General features: G+C 44.8%; 1 protein-coding gene across 1 annotated transcript in view; it reads right to left on the bottom strand.

The window, feature by feature from the left end:
* Positions 1–25,761, bottom strand: part of RWDD3 (RWD domain containing 3) — a 138,682-nt gene that overhangs the window by 25,194 nt on the left and 87,727 nt on the right. Inside the window, exon 2 of the mRNA XM_069641528.1 lies at positions 11,513–11,982. Within this exon, the coding sequence (XP_069497629.1) occupies positions 11,513–11,982 (470 nt within the window). The remainder of the gene's footprint in view (positions 1–11,512; positions 11,983–25,761) is intronic.

The raw sequence follows: 25,761 nt of genomic DNA, 5'->3' as shown, positions 1-25,761 counted from the left end.
TGCCATTGACTGTAGAGAACCACAAGTTCCACATTAAAATAGGAAATGTGTGTCCTTACATATTTCCTGTGAAAGGATAGACATTCTCGATTCTTTCACATGGGGCCTTGCCTAAAACCTAAATCTTACACAAAGTATGTCACAAATTGTCAGAATGGAAATACATAGTAGAAAGCTGGACTAACAAACATGAGGCCATGACACTCATTGACTAACAATGAACCTGTGTGAAAACTAAAGAGGAAGAATTCAATGTTTTATGTCCACCCATTAGAGGTCGTTTCTAAAAAAAAGTCTGCATTTCTTGGAGTGCCTCTGAGCATCCTCAAATAGGCCACAAAAAGTCAAAAGGCATTTACCATCATTAGCCAGCCAATCAGATGGCTAGGAACGCAGGCTTCAACTGCTGGTACAAGCACGCGTTCCAAGCCACCCGACGGCCGGCAACCCCTGCCTCCATCTTCCCCCCAGCCTCTGTTCCCTTTTTTCTACCCCCACTTACCTTTTTTCGGCAGACTCGAGTCACACAGCTGCATCCGCTCCTACTCTTGCATCGCCAAAGGCCATCATGGAAAGGGAAGAGGGGCTCTGTACGGAGCCCGCCTTCCCTTTCCATGGCGGGCATCTTTGTAGAGTATTTCCCTTGTCCAATGGGACGCATGCGGCGTCCCGTTGAACTTGGAAAAATCCTTTTTTTAAGCACCCTGAGTTACCGCTTTGGTAACCCGGGGTGCTAATGGCCTTAAGACAAGATCTGGCCCGCGGATCGGGTGTTAACATCACATTGTGGTTCCACCCCCAATTCTCCATAACAGCTGCCTCCTCATCCCACATCCCTACTGCACCTTGTTGTCTTCATCTTCTTGTCCACACCACGCCTGAACCGTCTGTTATTTTACCCGCTTCCTGGCACCCGTGCACACTCCTACCAGCTCAAATCCTTTACCTACTTGGCCCTTCTGCACCCTCCATCCCAGTCTTCTGGGCCTGTAAACATCTCCTGTGCCCTCCTATTCCATTGACAGGCTTCTTAGGGTAGCGTTTCCTGTACGGCCTCTTTTCTGGGCAGTCCAGGAAAATGTGGTTCACAGACCAGAAACAGAACTAGATCCAGTAGAGAGCTAAAGAAGCTCATGTATGAAGAAAGAAGAAAAAAATCCAAAACCGTATTAAAGGCATGAACCAGGGGCACAATGCACCAAGTCAATATAACACACATAGTGAGCACCTACCAGTCCTAGGAAGCATCACTATAGGTAACAGATAATTTGGCCAAAATATGTTCACAAACCTGAGAACAAAGGATTTACATGAGGAACATTGCTAAAACTGGGACGTAATACCAATGAAGAAATTACCCACAACTCTCCTCATGATGCTCACAAGATGTTTGTGATGGGAAGGAACAGCCGGTCAGCTGGACTTTTGTCCCCATGGCCAATCATTACAAAGCATGGTACAACACCATTCTCTGATAGAGGGAAAGCACCAAATATGGCCACTGACTCGAGGCCATAGGGCCCCATTATGTAATCATGTGTTGCAATAATTGCATGGAGCATGGACCTACACTGAGATCAAGGAACCATCCTGATTTGGGCCTTCGAGCATCTATTCACCAAAGGAAGCCGCGCTTTCTGTGCCAGCAGCCACGGCAATATGCTTCCCTGTAATGGCACCACAGGGATACGCTATTTGCTGCTAAGCTACCACGGGTGCTTTATCTATGAAAAGTGAGGGAAACGTTCATATAGGAGGCCCCAAATGTTCTCACAGAAGCTGAGGGCCCCATGTAAATTTGGCATTTTCTCAACATTTGCCAAAGCTTCTATAAAGGCTCCTGTTATGAAAGCTATTTTACCATCAGATTCACTCTGGCCCTACGGTGTGGCAGATACCAGCAGCTCTCACTTACATTGTGCAGCACAGCTCACCTTTGGAGAACACTTGTGGGAGTGCAGGGGACTCCTTGTTATCCTCAGTCCCATGAAAGTGGTTTCTACTCCTGCATGTCTCGATGCCTGAAGAAATGTACTATTTCATTAAGTTTTGCCCAGGAAGGAAACATTGGTGTAAGAAGAATATCTCTGGATTAAAAAAGGGTGAAAACCTCACATCGTTACAACATGGTACTTTTTGCTGTGTAAGCAAGCCCAGATATCTAATTTCACCTCAACTGTGTGAAATCACACTCCACTAAACCACTCTAAAGGCAATAGAAAGGCACAGTTGATCATAGCAAATAGTGTTTTGAGAGACTTTTTTCAAATATACATTTCCTCAGATCACACTTCTCTGAATTTCCTCCAGAGAGAAAAAGCTTAAACATAGTAAGACTATTAATTGTGTAGAGGTAGATTTCCTAACACCCAAAAAGTGATGCCATAAGCATTCTTCAAACTTCTCCAGTCAAAATCAGAAAAAGGCAGCTAGATATTTCAACCATAATTCAGAACCTGTATGAGTTAATATGTATGCTGTAATAAAAAGGTCCCAGCAACACACACTGGAATTACTTAGAGATTTACCCCCGCTTTGACCACAGCAGCCAAACATTGGAACCTCCTACCTCCCACCCTACGTGCTGAACCCTCCTACTGTACCTTACGAAGAACTCTAAAACACTGTTTTCTCGAATGCGGGTCACAGGCCCTTACCTGGTCAGAACTCTGAAAGTACAGTAATTCTTTTACTGAACAACTATTACACTGTGCTTATCCCAATGTCTGTAATTTTTCTGAATAACTGGTCATGCAACAGCACCTTGATATGATATTGTATTTATTATTTTTATATAGTGCTTTAATCCAAAGCGCTTTACAGTTTAACAAGAATACATAGAACATGAAACAGTAGAAGCAATGACAATATATATGAATCAAACCAGCAAAACAGCACGTAGAACAATTTGCATATGAGGATGAAGAAGAGAGGAGGCGGTGGGGAAGGAAAGGAAGAGGGTGAGGGTGAAGGGAGTAGAGTGAGCCAGTAGGAAGAGGGGAGGACTTAGGAGAGAAGGGGAAGGTAAAGAGAACTAAGACAGGGATACGAGAGGGGAGAGAGAAAGGTGAAAGGGGAGGATACGATAAGGAGGGGATATGATAAGGCATTAATAATGCACCTGTACACAAGTGGTTCTTTCGCGACAAGACAAGGAGGGTGAAACAAAAGGAGGCCAAAACAATGATCTTACCAGGCCTTGTGTCATTCACATGGTGCAAGAGCAGGGGAAGGGAGAAGTGCTGAGGGTAGGGGGAGGATGGAGAAGGCAAAGGAGAAAAACAAGAGTGCAGCCAGCGGGTGGCAAATGAGTGCAAGGGAGGGGACTGTAGGGTTACAGATACAGACCACAAGTGCAGGGGAGCCATTACAGCTGGACAGGCAGGGACCTGGACCCGTATTAAGAGGGTGACCAGGTGGCCAGTGCATTGAACAGGCAGGTGATCAGCAAGGGAGCGGAAGGCAGAAGGCAGAAGCAAAGAGAAAGGTATTGAGTTGCTTCCGGAACAGAGATGGTTCTGCTCAAGTTTCAGAGAGGCAGGGAAGCTGTTCCAGATGGAGGCCCCAGCCAAAAAAGAGATCTGCCCTCAAATCATTGCTTGGAAAAGCAGCTGACCCTTAGAGAGTTGGAGGTGGGCGAGCAAAGAGCCTGAGAAGTCAGATATTTAGGAAGAGATAGCTGGAGGTAGTGTGGTCCCAAGCACCAGAAATCCTTGTGGACAATGCAAAGGGTCTTGAACTTGATCCTTGCCGTCACTGGGAGCCAGTGAAGGGATTTCAGAGATGGAAAGAAACGATCCTTGGGCTTGAGGCCAAGGACTAGTCTCACATGCCTATTCTGGATGAGTTGTAGAGGACGGAGAGTAGAAGCAGGAAGTTTTAGAAAGAGGCTGTTGCAGTAGTCCAGCCGAGAGAGAACCAGAGCTCTGGAGTTAGTGATCCTCTGGGGGAAAGTGAGGAAGGGAAGACTACCCCTGAAGAGGTGCAGCTGGTAGTTGACTTCTTAGAGACATCGGAGATGTGAGGAGAGAAGGAGAGCGTGGAGTCGAAGATGACCCCGAGGTTCTTAGCCTCACAGGTTCCTAGGATGGACGGCCAGAGACAGAGCAATGGAGGGTGCTGCTGTTCTGATGAGGAGGATCTTGGTCTTACTGGCATTAAGCCAGAGATCATTGGTGGCACACCACTGCTGAATTGCAGTCTGGAATGAGAGAAGGAGTAGAGGCGGCTGAGTGGAGCCTGAAGGAGAGCAGAGTGTCATCTGCATAGTACTGGAAGTTGCAACAGAGGGCAGCTATGCAGTGGGCAAGAGGTGCCCAGGAAGGAAATATTAGACCCCTGGGGAACACCACAGGTAGAGAGAGAGAAATGGAGGAAGGACCCCAGTTGGACCTGGGAGGGTCAATCAGTGAGAAAGGACGTCATTCAGGCCAGGGCCTGATCAGTGATACCCCAGTTATCACAGAACCAGTTGCGTAGGATGGCATGGTTGACCGTATTGAAAGCAGAAGAAAGGTTGAGGAGAATGAGGATAGAAGGAAGGTTACAATTGAGGTTTGAGAGCAGGTCTTCACAGATGTTCAGGGGGAGCGGTTTCCATGCTTCTGGCTGGACTGATGGTCATGGAGACAACCAACAGATTCAGTATGAAGGTCAAGCTGGGAGACGGACAGCTTTTCCAGGAGTTTCCCCAGGAAAGCAGTAATGGAGATCAGACGATGGTTGGCTGGGCAGGAGGGATCAGCTGAAGGTTTCTTAAAAAGGGTGTGCACAAGGGAGTGTTTCAGAGGGTAGGGAAAGTTTCCACTGGCAAAAGATTGATTGCAGAAATCGGCCAAGACTGGAGCGAGGGCGTCTATGTGGTCCTTCATGGTTTTGGAAGAACAAGGAAGAACCTGTTTTGACGAGAATTTCATAGCCTTGATGCTCGTGGGCTTAGTGCGCTTTACAGATGTAAAAATAAATCTGTTTTTTAAGTACAGACAGACTAAGACAGAAATTAGAGGGTATATTTAATATACTTACTCACTTTTGTATAGGAGTGTTATAAATGCCATATCATATCATATCAATAAGTTTTAAACTATGATGATCAAGAGCCAAACAAAAACATGTGTCTTTCCTGTATATCATCCTACCAAAGGCCAGATGTGTTTGCTTTTGAGAGGAATATATTCTGTAAATTGAAAATAAAATAAAAATGTAAGGCCCATAAGAGAGTTGTAAGGAGTCGGGAATGAAACTCGGACACATGTTAGCCATGATTTTGGATTAAGACTTTTATTGAAAAAAAAAAAAGGGTTGGGAAAACACCTCTCCAACCCTGCTCTAAGTGAATTTCACTACCTAAACCAAAACTACGGATCTGTCTGTCAGGATGTCAAAAATCAAAACTGTCCCATGTCCAAAGTTCTATTCTGACCCTCACACTATAAACTAAACTCTAAGGCAAAGAAGGAAATATCTTTAACCTTAGATGGTTTTCAAAAGTGTTCATAAAGAAAGAATAAATGGCTCCAACACACACATTCACCAGGGTGGTTCCCTTCCCCTGGATTGATCTTTACTCCCTGATGTTTTACACAGACAACAGTTTCTTGTGTCATTCTTGACCAACAACAACACTGTCAGACAAAGTGGTTTATCTTTGTAGTTTTGTCTCTCTCAGAACACCTGAAATATTGTTCACACAGTTACTTTTTTTTAGTCCTGATATTCTTCTCAGAGCTTCTTTAAATCTTACAAATTTCTTGTGACTGCCTGATATACTCTCCTGGCAGGGCTTCCTGTATTCACACACTTGTAATTGTCTGGTATACGTTTCTGCCAGGGCTTTTAGTATTATACGGGTTGTCAACACTCTGCCAGTGTTGCACATATGCTGTATGGGATAATGTGTCTGTTTGACATATTATTCTGTTTGGGTATCGTCTGTGCTTTGTGAGAAACCAGATGGTATCTCACCTGCTCGTTCCCATGGATTTCTCTCTCAGGTGGCCAGGGCACGGCCATTGCCTTTGAATCCACATCCTGGGGTTGGACCAGTGCAGGAGGATCACCTGGGTGAAGGGTCTTTGGGGAGTGGGAGTGAGGTAGCCGATGGTGAGACGCTGTATTCCCCCCTTTTTTGTTCATCTACCCCATATTATTTTATAGGATTTTCCAACTCCCCCCCTCTTTACACAAACATTGGGCCGAGGAAGAGGGTGACTGAGAGTAACCATACTAACTCTCTTACATCATACTGGACAAGTCCCGTTAATCGGGTCAGGTAAAGTCAGGCATTTTACCATAAGTGCATACACCTGATACCAATTAACTCGCCTCACACAAATAAAAGGAAACACCTAAAGACACACTCTGAGCAAGGCAGAACACGAGAATGAGTAGAACCTCTGGGACAAAGGCACACCTACTGCAGCAGAGCAACAGACCAAGGGACGACAGTAGCGGGATGAAAACCCCAAGGCTTCCCTACTGGAGGTTGTTACCTCCGACAGGCCGCAAAAAGATGCATGGAGAAGGCCAGATCCCAAAAGTGAAGATTGCATTGTGTTTAAAAGGAGCCTCTCGGGTGAACAACAGAGTTGGGCGAGGCATGGTCAAGCCTGTGGTACACATTGACTCAAAATTCAGAAAACGCAAAACAAGAAAGAAGCGTGCACAGCCGGTGAGTTGGCAAGCGACCCGAGAGACCGGTGTGTGTTAAAGTGAATATAGTAGCAACATCATATCACAAGTGGAGGCTGCACGCATGTGGATGAGACACGAAGAAAGGCAGACCCGTGAATGAACTTCAAAGTGAAATACAGCTGCAAGATCAGCGATACTACGTAACAGAGTGGTCCGGTAAAAGGAAGTAGCCCATTCGAAAGTCTCTGTGAAAGGTGCATTGTTTGAAGATAAGGTAAATAGTGAACTCTGAGTCAAAGTGGTCTTGTGGTGGCCTGTAAAGACAGCCACGCACATTTGAAAGACTGACACATGAAAGTGGTCCGAGTCTAATTGAGGGAGACCTGAAGTATATTAAGCTCGAGGAAGGGAGCCCTCTTGCAATTTTGTGTGAACTGTATCGTGAGTGTGACCTGTGTGAACATTTTGGTTGAAACATTATTTTGAAAGTCAGAGAAAGGAACTTTAAACGTGGAAGGTCAGACGGGCCTCGATCCTTGGTTTTGAACTGTGTACTTTGTTGGAAGCTGAGCCAGAGTGTGTCATCCTGCCTACAAGGATCACCTTACCTCATGAGGCCTGACGTGGGGAGCAGAGCTGGTTTAGACACAATATAATTCGATCACAGACTTTTCCTTTTGCATAAATGTTCTCCTTTTTACACTTTTTGTACAAGAGAGAGGGCAGGCAATGTTTTTGCTACGTATAGGCCATTTTGAATTGACAGACTCCACTAGGACTGTTTTGTTTATAGTTTGATGGTCGAGACTACTCCCATCCAAGTTATAGGGCAGAAAAGGAGTTTCTCCAACCCCAACATTTTCAATAAAAGTTTAACAAATTGTATCCATTGTGTCAGTGGCAATACTTGTGATATCATGTCTTCCCTAAAGCTTGCACTGCATGCATTCATATAATTGCAAGGGTTTTGCTTGCAAGTAAATTCCACCTTTCATTATATCTTTTCACTTCTTCTCTCTCAGTTACTTTATTTACATTTGTTTTCATTCGGCATGGCTGCCGACATGCCCCGGGGTCCCAGCTGTCTCCGGGCGGACTCTCTGGCTCTTGTTGGCATTCCTGGATACTCCCGCAGTAAGCCGGTGAAGGTGCTCTGTCTGTTTCCTTCTTGCGACCACTTTATCTTCATTCTTCCGTCTCTCACGACTTCCACTTAACACGTCTGCTTCATTCCAGGCTCTGGTAAGTGAAACACTGCTTTCGTTCACCTGCAAATGATATGATATGATATCATATGCCCAGGAGTCTCTCGCTGGCTCTTGGCGTTCCCACAGCAGGTCTTGCTCTCGCAGCAGCTTCTTTCTTTGTCAGTGAGCCGCCTGGCTCCACCACGCGAGTCTTAGCCTTTTGCTTTCCTGGTCCTCATGGAGAGGTTCAACTCTCTCCCGCAAGCAGTAGCAGCAGCTGACATCGACTATCTGTTTCTGCTTACCGTAAACTTCAATGGGCCTCATCCCAGATGGAAAGGGGAATGGGTTCTCCTGCCAGCCTGGAGAATCCAGTGGTCTGCAAGCGCGGTTTCCCTACTCAGCTGGAAGGCTATTTCCTCCTCTGCTGGGTCAGTCTCTCCTCCTTGGACTTGTCAGAGATTCCACTGCCTCTGCGAAAGCATCCTGGCCTTCCTTCTTCTGGCTTCTCTGGACTGGCTTCTCTCCTTCCACATGGTTTGCCCAGGAAGGACTCCTCTCACAATTCCTGAGTTTTTCCTTGCTTTTATTTTGGCTCTGGCCAATAGGATTTAGGGAGAGACTAGAACGTTGATAGTGGTTCTCATTAGGAGTGATCGTTGTTGCTCCTTGCATCCTTCTGATCTCAATAGTTGGAAAAAGACTAGATTGCTGACAGTATTTTTCATTAGGAGCAATTATCATTCCGCCACTCCTCTCCCTCATCGCAGTACTGGGAAAGTACTTTTTAGGGGCTTGACAAGAGGAGTTCAACTTATGAGACTATTAGGGGATGGATTGTTCTTAGGGTCATATGAACGTTTCCTTGATTGGTGGGAATACTGCGTTTCATCTGGCGAGTCCACTTAACTCCTGTTAGGATTGTCTCCCTACACATGGTCCTCACTTGGGCAGCCACCCCCAGGGTCGGGATCAGGTAGCGGTTGCCCTTCCCTGGCCACATGGGGAGAGAGCTTCCCAGGAGAGATAGTGGTGACATCGCCAGATTCATCGCAGAGTGCTACATCACAATTGGGGTCTGAGCCATTAAGAATATATCATCCACTTAGCTAAGTAATTGTAGGTGAATTTAGCTCAGTCCGGAGTGGGAAACACAATAGTGTCTAATCAGCAGTTATATTTCAGCAATGTATACATGAATCATGAAGTGTGTCAAAGTGCAGAAATGTAGCACTAGTGGCTGCCATTCAGGGTCCTGATTTTGTTCTGTTCTTCCACCAAGTCTCATCCTCATTTCTTATTGATACCAGGCAAGGGGGGGTGTGTTCTGCCAGCCAATCAGGAGATTCAGAATTGGGGCTTTAACACACTTAACAATTCCTGCTCCAAGCCGCCTCGTAAGCAGAAGACCACCATCTTCCATGCAAGGAATCAGGTAAGTTCACCCCCTGCACCACTTTTCCCCTCCTTCCCCTAACCCCCCCATCACAATTTTCACATTACTCACCTGCACCCCTTACCAGTTACCTTAAGCTCCTTTGTCACTCACCAGCGCCGGCAATGCTTGGTGCTCCTGGAGCAGCTCTGTTGTGGCAATTGCTGCCATGGAAAGTGAGAATGGACTATGCATTGTTCCCTTCTCCCAGATCCATGGCAACCATCTTACATTGTAGTTTTTTTTCAAGTTGAGAAATGGGAAACAGCTACAGCATGCTCGGATACCAATAGCAATAATGTCCCGGGGCTAAAGTTACAGCCGTCGCTTTCCTTAGGCTTCTAACTTGTCAGAGGCATTACCTGGGTTTATTGCTCAAGTAATGTTAAATGAATGACCCTTTTGTTTAACCCAGTGACACAGCTTTTAGGCAACCCCTTCATACAGCAAAATGCCATGAAAAAGACACAAAATACTTAGGCCAAATGTCCTCAGGGAAATTTCCAATGGGAGTCTCACTGAAGAGTCAAGTAGAAAACCAGTTCTCTGTCTTCTTTTGCCAAGAAACAAGCAGAATATATTTTTTTGCAAATTAAAAATCTGGTTTAGCTTGCCAGCCCTTATTTGGCAACCTCAGTGCAAATAGCCCATCTATCTAGATAGAGGTCAAACAGCATTTCCCATTACAACTGACTTTATTTGCGATTAGATTAGAACCTGGGAAGCCATTTCATAGGTCCTTGCAGCCAATCAAGAAGCTTGGAAGGTGGGATTGCCTCATGGTACCGCTAGAGTTCCAAAGTTCGAAATTGAGGGGAGCTGGGTGCCATTTAGCTCCTGCTGCCAGCATAGTAGAGCTTGGTTAGCTTGAAATCAACAGTTACCATTAACTACTTTTGGCTCCTACAGCCAACTGGTACCTTCCAGACATGTAAATGTGAAATTAACTTTGAGTATTTGAGAATGTTAATAAAGAAGAATTAGAACACATCTAATGCACATTTAAACACAATAGTTCATACAAAATGGACAAAATGTTAAAGGAGCATCTCTGGTAGCATCTGGTTCCCCTGCGATAGCTCCTGTCTACTGGGTGATGCCCAACACCCTGGAGCTGGTTTTAGCTCCTGCTTAATGAATCTCAATTTCGAACACTGCAAGACTCCTGAGAAGCGTTTGGCTGCCATCTTTCCTCCCACGTTGAAAGCCTTAGGTCGCCCCATGCCCTCTTCCCCCCTCACTACTTCCCCTCCCTGATCCCTGTACCACCATATCGCAAGCCTTTATCCCATTGTCCATGGCAGCCATTTTGTATTGTATTTTTTTTACTTGAGAAAAGGTCAACCACGCCATTATTCAACTTAAAGAAATAATCTATTAGCACCCTGGTAATCATGCTGGGATGCTAATAGCGATAAATCCCTCGGTGGAAGGAGCATTACAGGTCAGGTAATGGCACCAGAGCTCATGTGAAGGCCCTCGCTCGGGCACCAGGCTATTACCTGACCAGTTCAACCCCCCACATCAGGGCTCATTACTTAATTATACCCTATTTTCTTCCCTTTTTACAATAAGAAAGTGTGTGATCTAGATGGCGGCATTCTGTGCTTCCCCTTTGTTGTTCTCACCATTTCCAGGTTTATTCAAGCTTGCTGTGTATAGCATTAGAGCCCTTACCAGCCCACACATTCGGATCAGGACCACCAATATGGCCAAGCATCATTTACCACACAATAAAGCTTTCTGGTTCTTGATGTAATACTTAACTGGGAGGGCCAAGTAAGGCACATAATGGAACATATTATAGTTCTATTCTATGTTGCAAATATTTGTTGTCAATCATGTCAAATGGAAAAAATGAACTGGTGAATGTTGATCTCAGATTTAAATCAATGTTTTTTGTATCAGAAAAGTGGAATACCAAAGCAGCAATACATCAAAAGTATAGTTCTTCTAAACGTTGCTGTTCATGAGCAAAATGCAAGGGAAAAGCATATTGACATCCGTTGTTTTACGTTCTGTGGGTGGTAGCCCCAGGAACATACTTTAGAGTCTCTGGCATTAGTTAACATAATGAAAGAAACCTTTTTCACAAACGTATTACAAGATAGTGTTATTCATACTTTGCATTCTAGTATAATCATAGGGTATGTTTATCACACACCACTGTCACTAATACATTTCCAGTACTCCTCTGCCATTTTAACAGGAAATGAGAAAAACAGTTCTTAAAAACATCAGAAGCAGCAGCATGTACCTTGATATTGTCTTTCTCTCCTTGTAGAAGTATCAGTATGAGTTTGCCCATAAACATCAGTCTTCCAGTCAAACAAAAATCAGAAGCCCATTTTTCAACTGTTCTGACATATTTGGTCTTTGATCTCATGTGGTCCAATTGCAAAAGTGCGGTCCATGTGCGATCATCAAGCTTGTCTTTGGGAGCTGTGTCTGGAACATCCAACCCGTTTCTGGTATTTTCCAGACTCTGTTGTGTCCATAGAACTAGTTCATGTATCATTGGTTCACAAATAAGTTCTTGTGCGTATTCCATTAACTTTCGTTTTAAGTCCTCACATTGTGCTCTTGTAAGATCTTCAGATGCCACACAGATATTTGGTGGGCATGTTGGGTAGGTTGTGGGTAGGTTAAATGTAAGAGTTACTTTTTTATCTGGTTCCAAATGTCCTTTTGCACAAGTTTGAATTCTAAGTGTGATCCCATCAATCTCTGTAAAGAATGCAAACATCATCATGCAAACATCATCATGCCCCAGGGATAAATTAACAGTCAGAATGCACAGTTATAAACACACAAATCTAATCTGATGTGTGTGTCAAGGATTTAGGGAAATGCAGGCATGCATAAATATGACAAACCAGAACGGATATATCACTATATGCTTGAGAGACAATTTTTTAAAAATGCATTGTGTATTTATAATGCACCTCTACAGCAAATGGTGTTTCAAGACACATGAAGACAAGGAAGGGGGCAGTAAAGGGGAGAAAGAAAAAAAAAAAATGTTCCTACTAGGTCTTGAGACATTTGGATTGTGCAAGTGCCGTAACAAGAAAGAAGGGAGGGGAGGTGAAGTTTTGGGGACGGGGGACTACAGCATGAGAAGCCTTATGAACGGTTAAATTGGTAGCGTCTTTGCCCTCCCCTTCATTGACAAATCCTATTCTACGGCAGGACGCTGGCCTAGATGGGTTCTGAGAGACATAGAGAGACAGTGGGGGAGACAGAGAGAGGAGAGGGTAGGGGAGGGGAAAAGAGGGAGAGAGGGAATAGGAGCTGAGCAGAGGATGGAGGGAGAACCGGAGCAGAGGACCAGAGATAGTAGGAGGGTAGAGGAGAAGGTGGAGAGAATAGGATGGGAGATCAGAAAAGAAGGAAATGGGAGTTGATGAGGAAATTGTAAGATCAGGGAGAGGAATAAACATAGGTGTGAGAAAGGGTACACAGGAGAGCAGCTGAGGGAAAGGAAATGGCACCTTTGCTCTGTGAAGACCATTATTGCAGTAGGAATTGGAGTAGGGCACTCCTAAGGAAGTCCCAGCAGGCGTTGGGTAGAGAGCGCCTCAGATATTAAGCCCTCCCACTGTAGGTGAGGGGAAGTTAGGAAGGGTGAAACAGAGAGAGAAAAGAAGAAGAAATATAAGGAGCTGGCAAAAAGAAACTTTGCTTTTGGGCGGATTGAGATGGAAAAAGGAGGCAGACATCACAGACTGAATTAATGATAGATGTGCAGATATGGTACAATAGAGTGACTCAGAATAATTAAATAGGAATCTGGGAGTCATCCTCAAAAAGTGGTCAGAAAGATACAAAGGAGAAAAAGCATCAAGGGAAATAGTGTAGAGAGAAAAAAGGAGAGAAACTAGGACATAGCCTTGAGGAACATCATGCTTGTGAGGGTGTGCAAAAGATGCTTCAACATTAAAAGAAACACAGTAAGAAAGATCAGCAAGAAAGGAACATAGCATTTGGGTACAGAGCCAGAAACACCTAAGGAAAATAGAGCAGAGGAAAGAATAGATTGATCACCAACATCAAAAACCACAGAAAAGTAAAGTAAAAACGGAAGAGAGAAGTACATGGTGTAAAGACTGGTAGGCGGTGTCTGTACTTCTGCTCTGTATATGGTAGAGGAGAGGCCTAGAAGACCCCAGCCAAGATTCTCTATTACGGTAGCTATGGACAAGCAATCAAGGCCTAGCTTCTCAGGAGATGATGCAGGCTGGTTCTTAAGTACAGTGTAGTCCCCGAACCCCCACAAAGGAATGTCCACTTACTGTATTACTGAAAACACAGTCTTTATATAATTAATATTCAAAGGTATGTACATGATCACAATAACGCACTTTGTACTCGGAAGTCAACAAAGATAAATATATACAATTCTAAAGTGGTACCACCAATGTTATCGAATATCATTAAAGTGCATCAACTGTACGGTTAAAATGTCACATAGATCAATAACGAGGAAACCAGCAATAGAGATAGGCAGGAACGTAAGATGGTTGAAACGGTAGTCTTATTTCCTCCTATTAAGGTTTTACCCCCCCAATGTACCTGGTGGAGTAGAGTTCTCGAAAGATGAGTCGACCGATCCCTCTTGAGTGACTCCCTTTAAGGCAGGAGCCACGGATCGTCGAGAGGCGTCGAGGAACTCGGCGTTCGGTGTTGGGGAATCGACGGCCCTTCTTTAGTCCCCTCGTTTAAGGCAGTAGTCATGGGTCGTCGAACGTCCGACGGAGAACAGGTTAACTATGGCAGGGGGGTGGCAGCTTCGTTCCTAGCGGTGCTCGTCGACAACAGCGTGTTGGCGTCCTGCAAGGAAGAGGCATGCGGGGCACCTCGGTGACGATAGTTCTGGACCGCAAAGAGATGATGAAGAACTGTGGCCCAGCAAGGGCGTCGAGTCGTCGGCGTCTCTGTGGCATTTAGGTGGCGGGAAACCCACCGGCGGGTGCTCCTCGGCGCGTCGACGGTCGGGCCTTCTCCAGCGGGAGAAAAGCGGGCGACAATGCAGATGAGAGCGTCCGATGATCAATTGAAGTTCTTAGGCAAACGGGAGCACGGCGGCTCCAGTCGGCGACCGCAGTCGTCGACAGTGGCGGACAACAGTCCGAGTGCTTCTCTTTGAGATTCCGCGGCAGTCCCCGTCTCGGGTCGGCAGCCTGTCGAAGGTCTGTCTACCAGGGAGCTTTGGCAAAGATCAGCTGTGCACGATGGTCCCTCGTAGCTCGGGAAGAGGGCGCCTTACCAGGTCCTCTCTCGGTCAGTCCTTGGAGGCACAGCAGCTTTCAGATTGGGAAGGAGAGTAACAGCACTTCTTCTCGTCCAGCGGGGCTTCAAGGTCAAGCTTCAGTTACTCCAGTTACTCGTCATAGTGGACTTCAGCTTCTGAACACGATTCCTAGCAGTGAGAGGTTCCCAGATATACTGTTGATCTCCCATTCATTCCGCTGGGTCACACTCAAGCATCCAATCACGACTAAGGGCATTCAGGCAGGCAGGCAGCCAATCAGGCACACGAGGTATTCAGACCATTTACTTCTCTCCAGACACTCACAACAAATTATGTGTATTTGGACAAGTACCGAGCCATTCAACACTCCAAGCTGCATTCATACCGGTTTTGGGCAGGGCTGTCTCAGCCATTGTGTCAACCACCAGATACTAGACATCCACAACACAGAATGCATATTCGTCACACACTCTATTCACCCAGGTCCCACCCACAGGAGGTACCCACAACATACATCACTGGTAAGGCTCCAGCTAGTCTGGCTGGGCCTTCACAACAACACCAGACATGGCATTTCCACCCAACAGCCAGTCAGGGTGAAGGGACAGAGTCAGGACTTCCCAGGACTTTGGGAAAACAGGGTAATGGGTAATAGAAAGCAAGAGGCCACAGGGGCCATCTTGTTTTCCATCAGAAATCAACTGATCCCAATGGCAGGGCCGGGGTATCCCAAAATGGAGGATCCTCCGCGCACCTGTCAATTTCAGAATGGAGCTGCCACCAGCCCATACCCTGCTCTGTGGGCCACCCACAGGTGCCCCAAAACATACACTAGGGGCACAGGGTTGTACCCCCTACCCATGGGTGCCATAAGGGTATCCCACGGGTCCGTTCACCAAACCAAAAGAGAGAGAGCTGCACCGCCAGGAGTCTCACATGAACTCCTGCGCGGAAAACACGACAGAACACACGTTAAAAAGCAGTAAAGGACAAGGATACGGAGGCCCTGTCCCTCCGATGCATTTCCAGCATCACACATGGCGTAGCGAAAAGTGAGCAACAAGTTAGAAATGTACAACAAAGCAGACTCAGTACAATGGAAAACTGATTGAAGAGGGAGAAGAAAATCTACATTAAGATAAGCAGATATCTGTGTATATACCACTCCCTCAATGAGCTTGGAAATTAAGGGAAGAAGAGAAACAAGATGGTAATTCGAGAGAAAAGAGGAATCGAGATATGGCTTTTTAAGAATAGGAATGATAGCAAATTGTTTGAAATCAGAAGGAAAAATAGCAGTATTCTGAGAAATAGTGCAAAGTATTGTAAGGTAGAACAGTAGGAAAGGAAACACCTTAGGGACAAGGGAAGATGTTAAGTGGAAGCTGTGGAACTGGAGGGGCCTAATAACTAGCAACACCTGGCACTGCAGAAACAAAAACGTAGAGGCAGAGAATGAGTGGGAAAAGAAAATTACTTTAGTTAAAGTTTGTGTTGGATGTGAAGGAAGAACACTGTAGAGCCACTTTGGAAATAAGTTCAGGGGCAAAGTATGTAGCAGAAATAGAGGAAGAAAGATAGATCCTAAGATAATTGTTTGTTGGCTGGCAAACATATGAGTTATGAGATGAATGGAATGAGGATAGGGTTGAAAGGATTTCAGGATCAGTGGGCGAGGGACTTATCTTTCAGCGGTAAAGCAATGGGTGAGAGGGCTGATGCAAAATGAGAAAACATTTAATAAGATGACGAGAATCAAAGGAGGAGTGAATACCAGAAATAGGGATAGATTTAGCAAAATATGCCAAGAGTGCATGCAGAGAACTCTTCGAGGGTATGGAAGAAACAAGAGGAAACATTGTCTACCATTCATCACCAACTATGCTGATTGGCACTGCACAGAGCATAGATTAATGTTCTACAACATCATTTTATATGCTAATTTCTTAAATAAAAACCTATTGTAAAAATCAACAAAGATATTTGTATCCAATAAAACATGTCCAACAAACTGCAGTACTTTAAGTTTTATATAGGGTTGTGTTTTATTTTTTCTCATCTAGCTCAAAAATTCCAACATAATATTAATAGTTTTTTCAAAATATATAACCATTGTATTTACATCCTATCGCTGCATGTTATGACACTCAGCAGAACTCTGCATGCAGATGGCAAAGGCAAATATCTGAAACATCATCCCACAACTGGAATCATGGCAACAGAGAAACCCTGTGCTAAATCACATACGTGCTCTTAATGTAGACACACATAACCTTCACATTTCTAGTTAAGTAAATCACTTTTTCTTGTTCATTAAAGTATACTTGTTACACACATTTCTGTTTTTCTTTAATAAAACTGATTTCAATTCATGACAAATGCTCATGAAACTTTAAAGTAGTATTTTTGAAAAAATATCAGCAATTAGAAGGATTAGGCAGAGTCTTTGGCGGTGAACTTTCAAAGGAGCTGAGCCTGTCTATTCTGAAAATTCCCCCTGATGTTCTGAGGAGAAGGAGCTTAATCCTTCAAAGACTCCCGCTCCAAGAAGAGCGTTGCAGAGCCTTGCAGAGTCTTTAGCGGTCTTCGGCGGCTAGGTGGACATATTGACCTTGATTGACAGCCTGCAATGGAGTCCTTCTACCGTACCTACAGTGATTCCTCAAAACCTTTGACAGGAAGCGGAGCGATGCAGAGAGTGTGTCTGAGTGCTTGGTGCTAGGTCCTCGCACGCATATTGAATTTCACCTCATCCTCGGCATAGTAGATTACGGCCGCCGATCTCCAAAAGGTCATTATCGTAACACCCTTATTTGGTTCAACGGTAAGACCAATTGCTTCTCCCGTACACTTGAGCTAATTGGAGGCATTGTGTTTGCTTAATAACTGCTTTGTTTCCTCCTCATCTCATGATCTCATTACAAGCCCTGTACAACAAAAATCACCAGCATATTTTTAGGGTGACCAGATTTCCAAAAAGAAAAACTGGGACGACCAACAACATAAAAGAGGGACTACCCCAGTGCGGCCCACCAATTACCGCCCCACCAAACCACCACCCAATCATATTTCCAGTACTTCTCCTTTTTATAAACTGTATATGATCTAATTTGTGCAGTTTTGTCGGTGAATTCAAAACAAGCTTTGCTCTAATTGATACTCCAAGTCAGTCTCTGTAGCACAGTCAGTGTTGTGACCTGTACCTCAAAGGTTGGGGGTTTGAGCCAATCCTCCAGCTCCAACATTCTGAACTTGTTGTGAAAAATAATCACAATTTTAATTACCATTTCTGCCCAACCATGCAAACCCCGGACGGGGTTTCTAAAATGAAAAAACTCCCAGGACGGAGGGTGATTTCCCCAGACTGTCCTGGGAAAACCGGGACGTCTGGTGACCCTAATATTTTGTAAGTGTTCTGCCTATCCACAGTTACAGTTCACTAGTATTTGCACAGAGAGCGACTGTGGACCACTCGCGATTACTGTTTGGCCAGACAGCATACTATTGTACCAAGGCTCAGGAGTGCGGGCTACTATCCTTGTTGCAGAGATTTGAATGGGGCATCATCAGTGCATCCTCTCCTATCTTCAGTTTTGCCACCAGCTGTTTACCAACTATGCCGGGCCTACGCAGTGGTAAGACCACAGCTTGCAAGTTGGAAAAACCTGATGATTGTTTGGGAGGTGGGTCCTTTACATCAGAACAGTTAAATCCTTTGCTATTAACAAACCCAAATGATGTAGCATCCAACGAAGACCTCTCAGTCTCATTAACTTAAGTTAATCCTGAGGATCTGACAGAACGTGTGGGTTCCAATCTAAATTCCGACATATCTATTTTGGCTCCAGTCATGTCTTCCTAATTTGCAAAAAGAGTTTTTCTCTCGTTGGGCGGTCCTATCACACAATCTATGCATGGATCCCATCTTACCTGCGAGGAATGGATGAGGTCAAACTTGATAAAGCTCTTCCTTATCCACCTGTGTCGCTAAGGTCTGAGGCAGGCAGGTTTTCCACTATTTGTCACAGATCACCACCATTATCCGACGCCCACACCTTCTTTAATCAATCAGGGCCTGCTGCAACATTCTGTTCATCTCCTTCTACGGAGGTGAGGCCCGCTAGCAATAACATGGGACACGATTTTCGACACCATGGACCGGGGGCAAATTATGAATATGTACGAACTAAGAGAGATTTGTTTTTCTTTAAAAGACTTGCTAGCCAAAGTGAACTTTTTTTGAGGGATTCATTGTGGCACTGAGTGCCCAGAGGACTATTTGCAAAAACGCATTGTTTAGTGGTGTGTCGACCTCAGTAAACTCAGCCTCTGTTGCATGTCAAACTTCCGGGGCCGACTCTTACTTAACTTCCACTAATGCTAATAAACTTGGAGGTTCAGAGGAGGAAGTGGTTGCGTATGGTCAGAGTTCCTAAGTTAAGGCTCTTAATACTTGCGCTATTGCAGCTCCAGATTCCATTCTCCCTCAACAAATCCCCAGATTCCATTCCCCCTCAACTAATCCCAAAGGAAGTGTTTGTTATGTCCCCTCCTGTGGCTACTGCCGGGGACGCTTTAGTAGTGCCCATGGTGATTGGCCACAGAAGGAGAAAGAAAGTAAAAATCCTTACTCAACCCAAGTCGGCTCTCTGCAGGACCAATAGAGGTTCCCTGAAATTCCTACGATCTCAGAAGGCTCAGACTGAAATATTTTCTGAGGAGGAAGAGCCCCAAGATGTTCAGGCACTGGTTTCCAGCCCGTGAGAAGGGAAAGAACTTGCCTCCGAGATTAAGCAAGTCCGTTTGTCATTCTTCCTTGGTTTCCCATGACGCTAACAAAAAATCCTTGATAACAGCATATCTCAAACCTAGGAAGGCTGATGCTACCAAGGTGCAATTGAATATTTCCACTTTGTCAATTTATTCTATCCATCCTGAAGCAGAAGATATTCAGACTAGCTTGCTGGCGGTATCTGACTCTTCTTCTCTTCTACCTTCTAGGGCGATAGTAGACAATAGACAAGTGGGCTTGGGTTCTTGTACTGTCCCTCATCCCATCCCTAAGAAACCTGATCCAACAGCCCGCTCATTTGTGTCAGCCGAAGAGCCTAACGACTTATCGGATATTACTCCTCAGAGATTCTTTACTTTGGAAGAAGGATGACTTCAGCCCACGGAACCGGGGTTGAGAGGTCTTGCTTCAGGTCCAGTTAGACTGCCAAGGGATCCCCTAGCGGAGTACTCCTTTAGACTTCCAGTAAGAGATGAGGCCCTTTAGGCAGGCCCAGAGTCGTCATCTGGTGGTCTGCCTCTGTCTTTGGAGGATCAGTTCAGTTACGTATGCTTGAGCCATACCTTTAAGGTTAAAGAACTCTATCCCCTGAATCGTCAATACGTTCTGGCTCTGTTTGGGCAAATTCCCAGCCTTCAATCTCTCTCTTCCAAAGACATTGTCCGAATCTTCTTTTTAGACTTCCGTCGTGCTAATATGGTGAAAATAGGTTTTTACTCAACACTGGTCTATAACTTAGTTATGGCTGAGGGAGAATGTCTAATATGGGCTACTTGTTATCCAAAGATTGGCCGCAGGAGGTCACATACACATCTAGTCTGGGTCAGGGGGGTGATGCGGGTTCAGAATCTAATCCTTGTGACCCCTTAAAGATACATTTACAATTGGTTGCTGGGCAAAAGACCAATGACGTTTCTCGACAGACGATGAATCAACATGTGACTTATGATTGGTCCCACATTATCAATTCTTTGCACCATCATAATCCATTGCAAAGGGGTTCCCGCTGATCTCCTTGGTGAGGTTAGTTTAATGGAACATGCATGGGTGTAACCACCTCGGCTCTATTAACAGAATTTGGTCTGACGCAGACTTAATATGTATTCAAGAGTCCCTTATGCTTGATGTCCTCTTGGTCGATGGGTTCACAGTAATTAATGAGCCCGCGAGGAAGGGCTTAAAAGGTCGACTTTTAAGGTGATTTACTTTGTGCCCGGTGTGTTAAGAAAGGAAGAAGGCAATGTGCACGGAATCTCACAGTGTACAATTTTGAATCTAAATATGTGCATACAAAACCCAAGACTTGTGTATACTAAAACCCAGGAGAAACAATAATACCTATATATGAAAAGGAATGTGGGGTAAGCACTTAGAACCTCCTTATGACTGAAAGGAAAGTCGGCAAACTCCTTACCCACTATGCTATTACAGATACTGACAGCGCTAAAAACCAACTTAGAGGGCAATCAAGGACAGAATCTGTGAACTGACACTCTAGACGGTACTGAATAAAGAATTTGGAAACAGTACTCACAAGGACCGGAATGACCACATGAATGCCAGTACTCACGAAGACCGGAAAGACCACTTGGATGTCCGTATTCACGAGGACCGGAAAGACCACTCAAAAGTCAGTACTAACCCACAACCCTGTAAATCAAACAAGAACCCAGAAGGCAGTAAAGGCAAAGAGTGAGGATAACTAAATACCTAAACCCAAGTCAAGAGGCAAGAAGGAATAGTACAGTGTGGAAAACAAAAGATAATCACACAGGAGCTAGTTACAACAGCTTCCCACACCTAATAATAAAATAGGAAATAAATGCAAAAGTGTAAAGGAAAACATAGCATGGATCCCAATAGAAGGTAAGGATCAGGAGCAGTGAAAACGATATCAAAAGGGAAACCTTCCCACCCATCCAAGGTGAAAAGGCAGGAAACTAAACCTGTAAAGGAAAGATTACTGCAACAAGTCTTTCAGTAGCAAAGGACAATTTCTAGGAAACAGTGAACACAGGCAATTGGGCTGCAGCAAAAGGAAAGCTCAGAGAAAGGCTGCCTGCAGACAGAGAAAGGGAGAAAGGGATTTCCAGAAGGCAGAAATCAATTAAGCATACAAATATGAATTCCAGGACAAGGAACAAGAAACACTAACTAGAAACTGAGCACAAAAACTAGGAACCAGGAACAAGGGACCAGTCACGACAGGAACGCTGCAACAATGACCAGCGCTGGACTGAAGCAAACTGAGGCTTTTAAAGCTGCTTAACGAGCACACCCCTCAGGCGTGCCGCCTGCTGCACCTGCAGCCACAGGTGTTGCCTATCCTCCACCCAGCCTTGTCCTGCAAGGGAGGAGGTGAAGCAGTGAGCCAGGCATTCTGGGAAGCATAGTCATTTGATTAAAGTAGCAGTAGAATGCTGGCTGCCAAAAACCTGGAATGGATCCGGAAGGGAAGTAATTTGGGAAATAAGGTTTTAGCGCTCCCAATTCATCAGGACACTGTAGCATAAGGTTCGGAGGAAATGTCCAGTAGGGAATAAACCCCAAAACATGCCCCCAAGTGGCGGGAACGGGAGCGAAGGGAGCGAGCCGTGACACGGTGTACCTCTCCTGATTCAAAGATTGAGGTTATACATGTGGGCCGGCCCGATATGATAGGATGTAAAATAACATGGTTTGATCCTTTGTGGCATGTTTTTAGTGTGCTGATTGTTTAAAATGTGTATTTTAATCCTGTAACATCTATATTGACAGACTTCCTAGCAGCCATTACCAATGTATTTGAAGATCATGTCCTATTACCTAATGTGTGCTTTATAGTTTTGGGCGATTTTAACTCAGAATGTTTAGATTCTAAGTGGTACCTCTCTGGATCTCTAAGGTGCTTCTCCCGAACTTCTAGAGCTTGTGGGCTGGTAATTGGAGCCTGTTTGGATGGTCTGGACTTAGTTCCCTTAAATGGTAATATTCAGGACGACGTCCCGCCCAGCTTTGCTTGGTCAAATGCCCAGTCAAGATCCACTTTAGATTTTGTGTTTGTGTCATGTTTTTCCTTTTTATTGATAAACTCAGTGCAGAATTTGACATTGCTAGCGATCATTCGCGTCTTAGGGCTGGTTTCAGGGGCATTAATACAATTGACTCACCAGACCTGCTTTCTGATGCAGTGGAAATTAACCTGCAGAATCATGTAGTCATATGGAAACCTAAATGTGCTCACAGATTCGAGCATTGACCTGGATTTTGTGGGGGCATATTTTAGAGATGTGTCCACGTTCATTCTCTCCCCACCTTCAGAGCACACTTTGTTCTTATACCAGCCTCGAATCTCACAAGGGAGAGTGTTTATGCGACATTGAGACATGTGTATAACATGGACATTCGCGACATGAAGAGAAGGTTGAGAGGGAATATAAGGGAAACTTTAAAAACGGGCATAAACGTAGAACATACCATTGCCAGGTTCAAGTTATCATACAGGAATTGGGTAAAGGGTCGTTGAGTCTTGCTTCTTCAAGCTGATGCAAAAAAGATGCTTAGGGCATTGTCCTCCCGATGGACGTCTAACTTTTGGAGACTCATCCAGGGGGTTGCAAGTGCAACTCGCATTACAGGATAAGCCTATTTTGAGTCAGCAGTGGGAGGCATATTTTAGTAATTTGTATGCTTCACAAGGCTCCAAACAGGGGTGTTTAACCATTAAAAAAAAACAGGGTTTCTTTGGTGAAGAGGCTTGGGCCCTACTAGATGTTGATCTTGCAGGAATTTTAACTGCGATTATGAGGGCTAAGTCCTCAGATGCCCCTATGCTCCTTGCCCTGACAGCATATCTAATCCAACACTCAAATCGGAGCCACTTTTGTGGGCAGCGGTCTTACTGCGTAATATGGTAGGGTGGACTCAGTGCCCGGATATATGGAGAGAGGCTATTTTTATAGTAATATGTAAAAAGGGGGATAGGGCAAATCCAGGACACCATCGCCCCATCTCCTTTTTGGACATCTCGTACAAAATCTTTTTGGGCTTCTTACTCCATGCCCTGGAAAGATGGGCTTCCTCTGCTTACAAGCTGGATTGTAATCAGTCTGGATTTCGTAACGCGACGAGCACAGCCCTTAACTGTCTGATTTTGCAGCTTTTGAAAAATCAGGCGTTTTAAAGAAAATGAACGAATAATCTCTAATTTCTCGATATATCCAAGGCTTTTGATTGCGTGGATTGCAATAAGCTATGAGGGATGCTTAGGCTGTGGGGTTGTCCTGAAGCCTTGGTTTCTATGTTGGAGTGTTTACACAAAGAATTGAAGATCAAGGTCAAGCTGGATAAGCAGAGTGGTTTCTCAAGGTCGATCTCTGTTGACTGCGGTCTGCGACAGGGATGTGTCTTAGCACCGTTTCTTTTTAATTTGTACATTCTGGGAATTAGGGCTGCATTTGAGGGACCAGGGGTTAATCCACCGAGGTTCGGTCAGGTTGTTTTTCAATATCTCCTTTATGCAGAAGACCTTTTCTTAATTGACTATAAAGCAGCTGAACTACAGACGGCCCTCAGAATGTCTTTAGGGAATTAGGCTTCGAGATAAGTGTCACAAAATCCAAGATTTTGATCTTTAACCATAGAAGAATCTTATCGGTGGATCTAACTTTGGATGGCATATTGAGAGGAAATACGCTACAGGTGGTGTGCTGTGCGAGTTTAAATACTTGGCCGTTACTATTAGATCCAAACGAGCTATGTCACTGGCAACTGATGAATTAAGAATAGGAGCTATTACAGCGGCAGCCCAACTTCTCTTACTTGACAGAAAATAAGGTTGTTTTTCAACGATACCTGCTTTAAAATTGTATAATCAGGTGATCGTCCCAAAACTAACTTATGGGGCAGAGGTGAAGGACGTCAATTCAGACTGGGCTAAGCTGGAGGCCTTTGTGTGGAAAGGATTTCTAAAGCTTCCTTTCTGGTACTCCCCCCCCCCCCCAATAAAACATATTTTGGGTATTACTTCACTGAAGACGGAGGTCAAATGGAGAAGAGTACTTCTCCTGCGATCTATATTGTTTCCTCCAGAATCCACACTGTTGATTCAATTTTACGTACCGCTCAATCAGGTCAATTGCCTAGTTCGTGAAAATTGGGTTAATTCAGTGCTGTTGATGGCAGCTGACAAAACCATTTCTCTGGAGGAGCTGGAGAGTAATCCAGGCAAGGTGAAGAAGTCATTATATGAGGCTGATTGGATCAAAAACAGGGATACTCTCTGTTCTTATAAAATATTTGACAATGTGTCCATGGATATTAAGCCTTTTAATGTCCTGCACAAATATTTTACTCACCATGCCTCACAACACCTTAGAACGCTTTGGTTGAGCATCAAATTAAATCTTCCCACCAACGATCATTCGGGTTTCAGGTCACTTAGTGGATCACCAACACCCAGCTTTATGCATGCATGTATGTATGCATGCATGTATGTATGGGATTTATAAAGCAGCAACAGAGCACTGAGCTAAAGGGATGTGCCCATGGAGCACAAGTAGGGTGATGGTAGCAGAGAATATGGGATGGGGAGGACGGAACGGGCTGAGGGGAACTACTGAGGGGTAGAAATTGGTTTGAATGGACTAGTCAGCAATTTCAAGATATTCTTTGAAGACTAGGGTCTTCAGGTCTTTTCTGTAGTGTAGGATGGAGGGGGTCATTCCAGTGACAGGGTGCATAGGTGGCAAATGTTTTTTTCCTAGTTTTTGCCAACTTGCAGTTCTTTGTTTCCAGCCAGGCAATGCCGTGCCTTCTAGTGGTGAACTGGCCTCTGGAGAGGCAAAGTTTCTCAGCGAAGTAGAGTGGTGTTTTGGTTGTGACTGCTTTGTAGTAGATATTGGGTGTCTTCAACATGATGCATATTTGAAGGCGTAGCCAGTGCAGCTCTACAGGATGGGGGTGATTTGGTTGAACTTTTAGTCCACTAACTCGCCTTAAAACCCTTGCAGTCAATGACCATCCTCTTCCCGGTTGCTACTATTGCGGTCTTTCCTATACCCATGTTTTTGTGCGGCACTCTGTTTTCTAGGTAAGTGTCATGATGCCTACCTCCAAGGAGCCAGACAGGGCCCGGCACCCTCAGAGGTAGGCAACATGTATACTAGGGAAGTCCCAGCCACCCCAGATAGGGGCTCTTTGGACTCAGTCCTGGCGCCGTTGGCGTCAGGCTCATAAGGGATAACAGTCCTGGCACCATCGGCGCCAGGCTCATACAAGATATGGAAGGAACAGTGTTTGGTGCAAACTTACCTGGCAGACCATGCTGCAATTTCCTTACCTGGCAGATCATTCTACAACTTCCAGATGAAAAAGGAACTACTTAAACACACGGGCGTGGCTGGTGGCAGGATACATACCTTCAGTGGAAGGATACATACCTGGGACTACTTGAAAGGCTATTTAAGCCACGCCCAGACAG

Source organism: Ambystoma mexicanum, chromosome 1q (assembly GCF_040938575.1).
Source record: "Ambystoma mexicanum isolate Mex_15411 chromosome 1q, UKY_AmexF1_1, whole genome shotgun sequence".
Classification (NCBI taxonomy): domain Eukaryota; kingdom Metazoa; phylum Chordata; class Amphibia; order Caudata; family Ambystomatidae; genus Ambystoma; species Ambystoma mexicanum.
This window is presented reverse-complemented; position numbering and strand designations above follow the sequence as displayed.